At 41.6% G+C, this 12,867-nt stretch overlaps 1 protein-coding gene across 2 annotated transcripts in view; it reads left to right on the top strand.

Annotated features, from left to right (window-relative positions):
- The window catches only part of KDM3B (lysine demethylase 3B), a 61,871-nt gene that overhangs the window by 23,008 nt on the left and 25,996 nt on the right, over positions 1-12,867 (top strand). Inside the window, exons 6-10 of one of the 2 annotated variants that reach the window (XM_081136553.1) lie at positions 163-237; positions 3,036-3,635; positions 7,540-8,779; positions 9,591-9,792; positions 12,473-12,687. In XM_081136553.1, the coding sequence (XP_080992679.1) occupies positions 163-237; positions 3,036-3,635; positions 7,540-8,779; positions 9,591-9,792; positions 12,473-12,687 (2,332 nt within the window). The remainder of the gene's footprint in view (positions 1-162; positions 238-3,035; positions 3,636-7,539; positions 8,780-9,590; positions 9,793-12,472; positions 12,688-12,867) is intronic. The other variant, XM_081136554.1, reaches the window with a different exon arrangement.

The following is a 12,867-nucleotide window of genomic DNA, read 5'->3' as shown; positions in this document are numbered from 1 at the left end:
GTAAAGATCCCTACTCTGGTAGAGCTTTTATTCTTCTATGGGAGTAAAAATACAAAGATAATTACACAGATTAGAAAAATACATAATTTTGTCTTTAGTGAACAAGGTATTAAATCTTTTTTCTTCCTTTTCATAATATCTGTTATCCTGCTTCTACTATAGAGTGGTGAGATCAAATCTGTAGATCCCAGACTGATTCATGTGATGCTGACGGATAATTCAACGCCTCAGAATGAGGTACAGTAATGGACTGAGTCTCTGAGCAGACTCATTAACTTACATTATTATGTATATTTCTTATATGTGTATTGCCCATGGATACCCTTTGGATTTCAGCTCTGGCCACTGTGCATTTCTTGCTTTTCTTATGGTCTTGCCTAGCTAAGGGAGAATAGTCTCAAGAAAGAGACCTAGTCTGAGCAAACCCTTTTAATGATAGCTATGTTGCCTAGCAGTTTTAAAATCCATAGCCTAACTATTTCTTTTTACATTCTGTCATGACAGATATATTTGAAAGATACAGTAGACAGTGAAAGCTGTAATAAGTAGTAGTAATATTCATGACCTACCCAGTAATAAGAAATAGAGGAGAAGCTACATTCTATTTTTTTTCCATTAGGTGGTAGTGAGCTCCAAGGGAGTCTGATTTTTCATATCCTAAAAAGATCAATTAAAACAGGTTCCTAGTTTAGTGCTCAGCACACAGTGGATTACTGTATAATTACTTTGAACCAGTCCAACTCTTGGTTCATTCAAAATTATCATAGCCCAAAAAATATACATTATAAATCAGTGCCTGAACCAATCAAGGAATCCTGTGTGATTTTCCTTTAGAACATTGACTAGGATGGCCAGCTGTCCACATATTCCTCATAGTCTCTTAGCACCTCTATAACATTGCTGTCTTGGCCACTCTTGCTAAGTCTAAGTATAGTTCTTCCTCATCTTCTTTATTCAGTCATTGTTGACTTTATAAAACAAGATGAGGGTAGGAAAAGAAGAATCAGCATTAAAGTTAATAGCTTTTTACTACATATTACCACAAATAGGAAAGTCTCCTTACTGTGTTTTCATGGCTGAAAACACCTGTTACTTTGATGGTGTATTGGGCCCCCTTTTTATTCCCTTCCTTATTTCATTTATTCGTTTATTATGTGCCAGGTACTGTTCAGCTGGCCAGATATATAGCTGGAGAGTACTGGTCTCATTGTCCTAGGCTGTCTACTCACATGTGAGTAGCTCACCGTAAGTAGGACATACATATAAGTTGTTGCTCAAGGATGTTGCTGTGAGCCAGGCTCTGCAAGTTGGCCAGATGAATCAGAGGTGAGATCGATCTATGGTTTTCAGCAATAGATGTTGATTCTTTCCTTTTCAGCTTTGCCATGATGTTCCTATCTTCTTAGCTAGTAAATCATAACTATTATTGACAGTTCTACCAAGTTTTACAGTGACCCTTCTTAGAGATCCATGGTCACCTCATCTCTTGAATGGGCAAGAAAGGAGAGATTTCATTGATCATGCTTCTGTAATTTACAACAGTGAAAACTGGGTGGTGATAGAGGTTGAAGAAGGGCTAAAAAAGTTTTGGAAGGACCAAATGAAAACAATTTTTAGCAAACAGAAACAGCTCTTAAATGAAAATTTAGAAACTTAGATTAATATTACCAAAAGTATGGGTGAAACAGAAAGAAATCTTGGGCTTTGGTTAAGAACTGAAGAAGGAAATTAAAGGAGAAAAGTTGGAAATGAAGGGAAGGAAGGAAGGAAGGAAGGAAGGGAGGGAGGGAGGGAGGGAGGGAGGGAGGGAGGGAGGGAGGGAGGAGGGGAGGGAGGAGAAGGGAGGAGAAGGGAGGGAAGGAGGGAGAGTGAAAGAACAATACAGGAACTAGAACTGGCTAAAGATATATAAAATTTGAAAAAGTTTGTTATACCTATAATAATGATTACAACAGAGATATAGATCTGCACAAAGAATCTATAGATATTCAAGGGCAATAAGAGTAGACTGATTAAGTTAGATAATATTAATAGTTAAATTGATTAAGTTGGATAATATTAATAGTTAACTAACTGTTACTAGCTTATTGCCACCCTAACACATGTTATCGTCAAATTAAACTATCTGAAAGTTATCTGAATAAAGCTAAAATAAATACCTGCTTCTTGCTGGGATACCAGTCTAAGAATATTTCAGATACAAGTCCTTGCTGCACGAAGATGGTATGAAAGAACGTTAGCCGTGTCTCAAGCCTCTCTCCTTTTGTTCTTCTCAGGGGAGAAGATAGGAATTGCCCCTTCTAACCTGTATCTTTTAACATTATTCGGCCTCTCAAATAAGGCACAACTAAGATTTCATGAGATAGGCTGAAATTATTGAAAGAGCTAAGAGATGTGACTGTTTGGTCTATAGTAGCCTGCCTTTTTTTGCTTTCCTCTGTCTAATGCTTTGAAATAAGATCTGGAGATTGTTTGTAACTTTTTAGTGTCTATAGGAGTAATCCAAACCTGTCTCTGTTGGGCTCACTTTTCCTTTGGCCACAGTCTCACAAATGTTGGTTTTCCTATTGTTGTGACCAGTTTTTAGTGACTTCTGGAGGAGGAGATTTTATATTTCAATATTTGAAATGCCAGTTTCTGTCAAACAAGGAGATAAATATGAAATAAAGCTGATTTTTTCCATCAAGGGGCAAATGAGCTCCCAGCCTAGCTTTGGCAGTCTATATTGTAGAAGAAATTCCACAGATTTTTAAAACCTTCCTTCATTTGAGGAAGTAGTACATTTTATTTAAGGGAAGGTTTGCCAAGTGAGTAATCTCTAGTGAACATTATCTTGAATATATATGTGTAAATTGAGTCACAGGAAGATTAGAGCTTTTCAACAAAGGGAATGTCTTAGAGCTGGCATTGGAACTTGGCAGTCTGTGCGTGCTTTGATTTTTCTATTTCTAGAGATGGGAAAGAGCTAATGGTTTATGGTTTTCACAAGATGGAAAGTCCCTTGTAATAAATCTTCTTTGAATTTTGTTTTGTAGGGGGGTACGTTAAAAGCAGTAAAATCTTCCAAAGGAAAGAAGAAGAGAGAGAGCATAGAGGGGAAAGATGGCCGGAGGAGAAAAAGTGCTTCGGACTCTGGGTGTGACTCTGCATCAAAGAAATTAAAAGGAGACAGGGGTGAAGTAGACAGTAATGGGAGCGATGGAGGTGAGGCAAGCCGAGGGCCCTGGAAAGGAGGGAATGCCAGTGGAGAGCCAGGACTGGATCAGAGAGCCAAACAACCACCGACTACATTTGTCCCTCAGATTAACCGCAACATTCGCTTTGCCACTTACACCAAAGAAAACGGCAGGACTCTGGTGGTGCAGGATGAACCTGTAGGTGGGGACACAACTGTACCTTTTACTCCATATCCTATAGCCACAGGTCAGACACCTTTGGCCCCAGAGGTGGGTGGAGCTGAAAGCAAAGAGGCAGGAAAAACACTGGAACAAGTTGGTCAGGGCATGGTAGCTTCAGCAGCTGTGGTCACTACCGCCAGCTCTACCCCAACCACGGTGAGGATCTCAGACACTGGCCTTGCAGCAGGGACTGGGCCGGAAAAACAGAAAGGCAGCCGGTCGCAGGCCCCAGGAGAGGTGAGTTGTTTCAGGGGCAGATTTGCAAGATTTGGTTTCACTCTTTCACTCTACTTTCTTTCTTGGTAGCACATTAAAAGGCATCTCAAATGCCCCAGGGAAGGAGTATTTCTGAGATGTGCTTGAATTGAACGCTGTGGATGGACCTTTACTGCTCATTGGGCAAATGTGTATATTTTCATAACTATTAGCTCTTAAAAGTCACCTGAACAATTAGACTAATCAAAACTGATTATGCAACCCAATTTAATGAGACGTTAAGATAGATCTTTTAATTCAATTATCTATTTAGTTCACGTAGTGGTTGAGCTGCCACCAGGCCTGTGAGAGACAAGGTTAATGAATTATAGTGTTGGTAATAGTAACACTATAATTAAGGCTTTGTGAAAGCCACTATTACCAACCCATGTTTTCAGTTAATCATTTTCTGTATTTTCCCTTGAAGTTGGGCTTCTTTCCCATGATTAGATATGGCCATAAAATTTCCTTTCCCTATCTTTATCTTTTATTTTTATTATTTATTAATTGATTTTAGAGAGAGAAACAGCAATTTGTTGTTCCACTTATTTATGCATTCATTGGTTCATTCTTGTATATACGCTGACTGGGGATCAAACCCATAACCTTGGTGTATTGGGATGATGTTCTAACCCACTGAGCGACCCAGCCAGGGCCTAACTTAATCTTTTTAAGCCTAATCTGGAAAATTTGATGGAATTAATCACAGTAGTATCCAGTTTACTATTTTCTTCCTTTTTTTTTTAATCCTCACTCAAGGATATGTTTTTTCATTGCTTCTAGAGAGAGGAAGGGAGAGGGAGAAAGAGAAAGAAACATCAATGTGAGAGAGACTTTGATTGGTTGCCTCCCTTATGTGCCCCAACTGTGGACTGAACCCAAAACCCAGATATGTGCCCTGACTGAGAATCAAACCTGAGACCCTTTGGTGCACAGGATGATGCTCCAAACAACTGAGCCACACTGGCCAGGGCTAATTAATATTTTCTTTATCTGATATGCATGTATTGTTGCCAAAGTGGAATTTTTGTTAAATACAAATTAACGTTAACTTGACTCCCCAATCATATTTAAAACATATTAAAATCAGTTCTCACCATCTTTGGACTCTTTTTTGGTCACCAAAGTATGATTTATGATGCTAGTCATAGTTTTTTCAAGCTGGAATATAAAATGCTGAAATACTAAATGATTTTTTAAATTATGTATAGGAAACTACTGTGTGCTAAGTACCATATATTATGAACAAAAAATTGAAATCCCTATTTGAAGGAGCTCACATCCTAAAATGGAATCATTTTAGGTATCACAATGCCAGGTAAAACATGGCATATACATTTCATCTGATTTCTTCCTCCCTAGAAAATGCAATTTGTTAATTCCTAGTGTGCAGGGATGAGGAAGGAGGTGAAATGTCCAGGCAGAAGAGAAGAAGGCCTGTAGATGCAAATTTCACACTGTTCATGGTTTCCCCTCTATTAGTTGATCAGCATTCCCAAGAGAACTAGGTGAGGATCTTATGTGGATTTCCAGATTGAATATCATCATATTGCCTAAATTCATTAAAATAAATGTCATGTCAAAGGCAGTGTGGATGAAAATGGGGAACTACAAAATACACTAAATTTTACATGCCACTGAATGCTGTTATTCTTAGTAGCAAAGCCGAATAGGTGAAATGTGGATTCCAAACAGGTTGGAGAAATTTCTGTCACTACATCAGTAATATTGCTAAGGTGTCAGCCTTTTCTCCTTGGGGTAGGATTTAAAAATACAGAAAGGGATGTTTCCATTACGATGTCAGATCTAAATAAGGACACAGCCCCCACCCAGGCAACTTCTTGCCCTAAAAATTGAGTTGAAATCAGCTTATCATCACTTTCGTATAAGAAAAGGATTTGGAATTTAATCATTTGAAGAAAAATAAAAGACCATCCAAATTGTTCTTCATTCATGTGTGTATTTACTTTTAAAGGGTAACTTTAGTAGTGAAACCTTAGCTACCTCTGCTGGCTCCTTGCAGTCATGCAGGTGTCAAGGCTCCTGGCCAAATACTGCTAGTGAAGGAATTGCAAAGCCTCAGGGCTGTGTCTGTCTGTTCTCTTTTTTGTTGTTGTTGGAGGGGGTTTAAGTCAGTGATTTTTGGTTAGTGGGAAAGAAAAGAAAACAGAATTATGAACTAAATGCCCTGAAACAGTCTCTAGCAAATATCATCGGAAGGCAAGCCATGGGAGCCTGTCTGGTTCTCATGCCTCTGTGCCACCCTAAAGGAAAGTCCTAATGTAGACTCCTCTTGCATATTTAAAGAATACCTTAAGTAAATTGAAACTCTCTCTTTTTTTTCTTTTTCCTTTTTTTTTAACATAGCCCCTTCCTATCTGGAACATTTTTAAAATTGTGGTAAAGTAACATATAACATAAAATTTACAGTTTTAACCATTTAAAGTGTACAGTACTGTGGCATTTAGTATTGCCACAATGTTATGCACCCATTACCACTGCCTAGTTCCAGAAATTTTCATTATCTCAAAGGAAACACTGTATTTATTAAGTGGTCATGGACTAATGTATTTCCAGTGTTTTAAAGTAAATGTTCAGGGTTATCATCATCTGCTACCTGAAGGTTAATTTTTTTTTTTTTTTAAGTAATCTGTGGTTTGTTAGTCAAGTGCTAGGATCTGGGTTTTATTAAATTAACAAGTATTACGTAAGTGCTCATACCTACCTGTAGATGTTTCTGTGTATGTAAATGGGTGTGTAATATATATGAAAGTGATACTACTCTTCTTTATGCACACACAGAAGTTAACATTTTTCAAGGTAAAAAACAAGGAAAGTATTTTTTTATTGTCCAATTTGTTATGCTGGATGCTTTTGTTTGGTAGGCATATCAGTATCTTTACTTTTCCTAGTTGGAGACTTGTTAGATCCTAATGATAGCATAAGTATTTGATAACTAGTGTGCTTTTTAAAAAATATATATATATATCTTTATTGATTTCAGAGAGAAGAAAGGAGAGGGGGAGAGAGAGAGAGAGAAACATCAATGATGAGAGAGTCATTGATCGGCTGCCTCCTGCACGCCCCCGACTGGGGATTGAGCCCGCAACCCTGGCATGTGCCCTGACCAGGAATTGAACCCCGATCGCCCGGATCCTAGGTCGATGCTCAACTGCTGAACCACGCCCGGCTGGGCACTAGTGTGCTTTTTTAAATTTAGCATCTTTAGGTTTAACTTTAATTGAAACAATCAACTTTTAGGTTGACTTGGACCCATAACTAAATGGCCAAGTTTTAAAAGGGTCCATCTTCAAGAGTTTCAGATTAATAAAAGAATACTTTCCCTTAATGTATAATGGGCTTGTTATGGGGCTGAAATCACTTTTTTAAGATGGGAAATTGTAATAGCTTAAATAAATCAAAACTTTAACAATAGCCTCTAAGGTCATTGAGGTAGATTAATATTACATGGTCACTTGGTATGTTTTAAAGTAAAAGCTGATATCTGTTCAAGAATCCTTTTCACCAATTCCCTGAGAGAGTCATTATTTCCAAATAGATACCAAGAAACCTACACGGACTCCTAGTGCTATAACAACCAATTGGCTGGCAACCAAGGGAGTGGCAGGGTGAATGACATCTTGCTATCTCTAGCTCCCCTTGCTAAATATGCCCTCTGTGTGGTCTGTGGCATGTTTCTTCCCTAATGCTGATAAAATCTAGTTATAAGAGCAGTTTTCATGGAATTGTAGGAGAGAAAAGTTGATTGACCCATACATAAGAAATGTTGGCGTAAGTCCAAGAAAGAGATCATAAGGTTGTCAAGAGAAGTCAGCATCACTAACTCAGGCTGTTTTTGTTTTTTTGTGTGTTTTTTTTTTTTCAGAATTCAAGAAATTCTGTTCTGACCTCTTCTGGATTTGGAGTGTCTCTCCCAAGTTTATCACAACCTTTGACTTTTGGAAGTGGAAGGGTCCAGTCCAATGGGGTTCTAGCCACAGAGAACAAACCTTTGGGCTTCTCTTTTGGCAGTAGCTCTGCACCAGAGTCTCAGAAAGACTCTGATCTCTCCAAAAACTTGTTTTTTCAATGCATGCCCCAGACTTTACCCACCAGTAACTACTTCACTACCGTTTCAGAGAGTTTGGCTGATGATTCCTCCAGCCGAGACTCATTCAAACAAAGCCTTGAGAGCCTATGTAAAGGCAGATCCACTCTTGGAGCTGACACTAAATCAGGCTCTAAGGCTGGCGGCTCTGTGGACCAGAAAGTGCCTACAGAGTCCATGCCCACCCTCACACCAGCCTTCCCTCGGAGCCTCCTCAATGCCCGCACCCCAGAGAGTCATGAAAATCTATTTTTACAGCCCCCTAAACTGTCCCGGGAAGAGCCCTCTAACCCTTTCTTGGCATTCGTGGAGAAAGTTGAACATAGCCCTTTCAGCGGCTTTGCATCTCAGGCATCATCAGGTAGCTCTTCCTCTGCTACCACTGTCACCTCCAAGGCAGCACCCAGCTGGCCCGAGTCTCACTCCTCTTCAGATTCAGCATCTTTAGCAAAGAAGAAAACTCTCTTCATCACAACTGACTCCTCCAAACTGGTGTCTGGTGTTCTGGGCTCAGCTCTTACCACCGGGGGTCCAAGCCTCTCTGCCATGGGAAATGGCCGCTCCAGTTCTCCCACCAGCAGCCTCGCCCAGCCCATTGAGATGCCTACTCTGTCCTCCAGCCCCACAGAGGAGAGGCCAACTGTGGGGCCTGGGCAGCAGGACAATCCCCTCCTCAAAACCTTTAGTAGCGTCTTTGGCAGGCACTCAGGCAGCTTTCTGTCCTCCCCAGCAGATTTTTCACAGGAGAACAAAGCTCCTTTTGAAGCTGTGAAAAGGTTCTCACTGGATGAGCGAAGCTTGGCTTGCAGACAGGACTCTGACTCCAGCACCAACAGTGACCTGTCAGATTTGAGCGACTCTGAGGAGCAGCTGCAGGCCAAGACTGGCCTGAAGGGGATTCCAGAGCACCTGATGGGGAAGCTGGGCCCCAATGGGGAGCGCAGTGCTGAGCTGTTGCTGGGCAAAGGCAAAGGGAAGCAGGCCCCCAAGGGCCGGCCTCGGACTGCACCCCTGAAAGGTGATCCTTCTGGGGCTATACAGGGGCTTGGCTCTGGCACTAGCCTTGAATGCCTGTTGTGCTCTTGGACAGCAGAGGCTCTTCCTTTGATGGAAAATTCTATAATCTCAGAATTTTATAGCCTAATAAAGACCCCTCACTAGACCTGTTTCAGGGCACAATTGCTTGTAAATCAGCATTGTAAGAGGGGTATCTGTTAGTATAATGATTCCCACAAAAGGAGATCCTTGACCTTCCTTAGAAACCTGTCTGTCAAAGCGCCCTTTCCGTGTGTTCTCATCCTTTCTGCTCCCCTCTGGCCCATCAGTATTCACCCCTCACATTGCTTCTCTCTGGCACATATATAAGGTCCAATGCCTTTTCCAAAAGCCATTAAATCCTGTGGTGTGAGGTTTGGTCCAGAAGTGTGTAAGAGTTGATGGTTAAAAAAAAAGAAAAAAGAAAGTCTGGTGGTAAAGGCACCTGTTGTCATTAGGAATTGGTATCCCATGGGAGCTCGATTAGAACAGTCTATCCTGAGGGGCCAGAGACAGGTGGCTGCTACCTTCTGCCTTCTTGGGTTTTCCTTCCTCATGCCCAGTGTTGTTTCACTATAATGGGGCACTTCTCTATGGTCCTTAGCTCCCAAGTGAAGCCTTTTTGCTCCTTCTGCTCCCTTTCCGTCAAGGATGGACCTGATAGGCACATTCCCAAGCAGTGCAAAGAGGAGCAGCCCAGGTCAGAACAAGTCTCTATCCCCAAAAGGATCATGTTATTGAGTCTCATTTATACCTGTCACGAGCAACCATTTCTCCTTTCTCCCTTGCCACAGTTGGCCAGTCAGTCCTGAAAGATGTAAGCAAAGTTAAGAAGCTGAAGCAGTCCGGAGAGCCCTTCCTACAGGACGGTTCATGCATCAATGTAGCCCCTCACCTGCACAAGTGTCGTGAGTGCCGCCTGGAGCGGTATCGGAAGTTTAAGGAACAGGAGCAAGATGATTCCACTGTGGCCTGCCGCTTCTTTCACTTCCGGAGGTACCCAAACTTCTCTCTGTCTCCTTCCCAGTTCCCATTAGTGATACATAACTCCCACTGTTGTTCTAAAACTGTAAATACGTCTCACCGTTTTCTTTTGTTCTCCTTACACCTTTGCTCTCAGAGTCTGTGCTGAGGCTCTGCCAGTCACTACTTACTTGTTTGGATTGTGAAATGACATGTGGCTTTGTCCTTGGAGAACTGAAGTTGAACGGTCTCAGCTGCCAGCCCCTGATCTGTGTTGAGCTGTTCCTCACTTGGGGTCCATTTGAAACCAGTGGTGTAAGCAGAACTCCATGTTGGGTTATGAATCTGCCTGACCACTTACTCTGCTCTTCAGGGCTAGAGTGACTAAAGCCCCATAGAAAGAGGGGACATACGATTAGAGGATGATATAAATTGTGTTTGAAATAGAGAAAACTGATGAAAATCCTAGAAACATCCCCTGTTTTTACCAGACAACAGCTATTTAGTCACTCTCTTCTGCTTGATACATTTGAAGAGGAATTTCTTTTATTTTTTTTTTAATCCTTACCTGAGGATATTTTTTTCCATTGCTTTTCAGAGATAGTGGATGAGGGAGGGGGAGAGAGAGGAAGAGAGAAACATCGATGTAAGAGAGGCACATTGATTGGTTGCCTCCTGCATGCACCCTGACTGGGGCTAAGCCTTCAACTGAGTACGTGCCCTTGGCCGGAATCGAACTTGGGACCCTTCAGTCCATCAGCCAGCACTCTAACCACTGAGCAAAACTGGTTAGGGCAGCAATACGTTTTGAAGATGATTTTCTGATGGGTTAGATGTGGAATGTGAAAGAAAGAAAGGAATCAAGGTTAATTCAGGATTTGGCCTGAAAACTGGTAGAATGGAATTTCCATTTACTGATGAAATTTCTCAGGGAAAAGCAGGTTTGGGAAGGAAAATTAGGAGCTTTAATTTGGGTGTGTTATATTTGAGATGCCTGTTAGATTTCCAAATGGAGATGCTGAAAGGGCAGCTGGACATACAACTCTAGAGCTGAGAGAAGAGGTCCAGCCCTAGCCAGTTTTGCTCAATGGTTAGAGCATCAGCCCATGGGCTGAAAGGTCCCGGGTTCGATTTTAGCCAAGGTCACATACCTTGGTTTCAGGCTCGATCCCCGGTCCCTGTCGGGTGCTTGAGGGAGGCAGCCAGTCAATGTGTCTCTCTCATGTTAATGTTTCTCTCTCTCTCTGAAAAGCAATGGAAAAAATACCCTCAGGTGAGGATTAAAAAAAAAAGAGGTCCAAACTGGAGATAAAAATATTTGGATGTCACCAAGTATTTAAAACTATAAGTCTAATTAGATCACTTAAGGAATGTAGATAGAGAAGAGAAGGAGCTTAAGGACTGAGTTCTAGAGCTCTCTAGCGTTTAGAGATGGGAAAGATGAGGAGGAACAATAAAAGAGGCTGAGAAAGAACAGCCAGTGAGGTAGCCTAGAAGACAGCTGAAGAAAGTTTCCAGGAAGGAGTAATGAACTGTGGCAAATGCTGCAGACTGGGTCAAGTAAGCTGTGGGCTGGATGTGACCATTGGATTTAACAAGGGAGGAATGACCGTGTCAAAAACAGTTTTGGTGGATTGGTGGGGGAAAGCTTGATAGGAGTGGATTGAGAGAGAATAAAATGGGAAAGAACTAGAACTGACAACAACCAGTATAGACAACTCTCTTAAGAGCTGTTCTAGCAAGCAAGAGGGTGTGGGATCTAGAGGACTTTTGAGATATAAATTGTTAGAGGATTTTCGAGATGGCAAGTTCAAATACTGACTGATTCAGCAGAGGAAAATAGACGATGTAGAAAAAACTTGTGGAGGGGTGTCTAAAAGATGATAGGATGTCGAGCATCGGTGGAGAGGTTGGTCTTCGCTGGGACCTAGTTCATTCATATTAGTAGAAGATCAGATGGTGTACATGGTCCCAGTTGCAGGAAGGCGTGGGGGTGAGAGTTTGTGGGAGTTCTCTTCTGGCTCCTTGTATTTTCTCAGTGGAATGTTTAGGAAGGTCCTCATGGGGAAAATAATATTGGAGGAGGTTTGAAAAGAAGAAAGAGATGAAACAGGCATCTAGGAGAGGCTACCAGGTAATATTAAGGACTCGCCTAATGAAGGTAGACATGAATTTAAAAATATATTTTATTGATTTCAGAGAGAGGAAGGGAGAGGGAGAGAGACGGAAGCATCAATGATGAAAGAGTCATTGATGGCTGCCTCCTGCACACTCCCTACTGGGGACCGAGCCCACAACCCAGGCATGTGCCCTGACCAGGAATTGAACCTCGATCTCCTGGATCATAGGTCGATATTCAACCACTGAGCCACACCGGCTGGGCGATAGGCATGAATTTAAAGTGTGACAGCATGGCTCTGTGTTTTTCTCTGGTCACATTTAGTGGTGGGGGCATAGATGGTAGAACAAGTGGATGGAGAAACTGATAGGCATTTCTTAGGACAGCTTTTTAAAGAACTAGTAAGTATTAACAAAATTTCTTATTAATGCAAAGAATGCATACTATGTTGGTCAAATGTGATGAAAATTCTTAACTCAGCCTAATTCCTGTCAAGTCCCATTTAATTTCTTTTAGGTCCTAGGATTTTAGGTTTGTGTTAGTTTTCATGGCTGCTGCTATTTACTATGTATTTCACTGTCTGCCTTGTCTCAGGCTGATCTTCACTCGAAAAGGGGTACTCCGTGTGGAGGGGTTTCTGAGTCCCCAACAAAGTGATCCTGATGCCATGAACCTGTGGATTCCCTCTTCCTCCCTAGCAGAAGGGATAGACCTAGAAACCTCAAAATACATCCTGGCCAACGTTGGGGACCAGTTCTGTCAGCTTGTGATGTCCGAGAAGGAGGCCATGATGATGGTAGAGCCACACCGTAAGGCACCAATGCGTCTTCCAGGCATTCCTAATTGAAACTTCCATTTTTATTTGCTTAAGGGGAGGAGTGGAAGGAGTGGCAGATGGCATGTTCTGTAGATGAATTAAGACTGATAAGACTTCTCTGTAGCAAACTATATATATAGCTGAGGCCCTAACAATATACAGCAGACCTTAT

Source organism: Miniopterus schreibersii, assembly GCF_964146895.1.
Source record: "Miniopterus schreibersii genome assembly, chromosome: 4".
Taxonomy (NCBI): domain Eukaryota; kingdom Metazoa; phylum Chordata; class Mammalia; order Chiroptera; family Miniopteridae; genus Miniopterus; species Miniopterus schreibersii.
The sequence above is the reverse complement of the archived record's forward strand: the minus strand, read 5'-3'. Positions and strand labels throughout refer to the sequence as shown.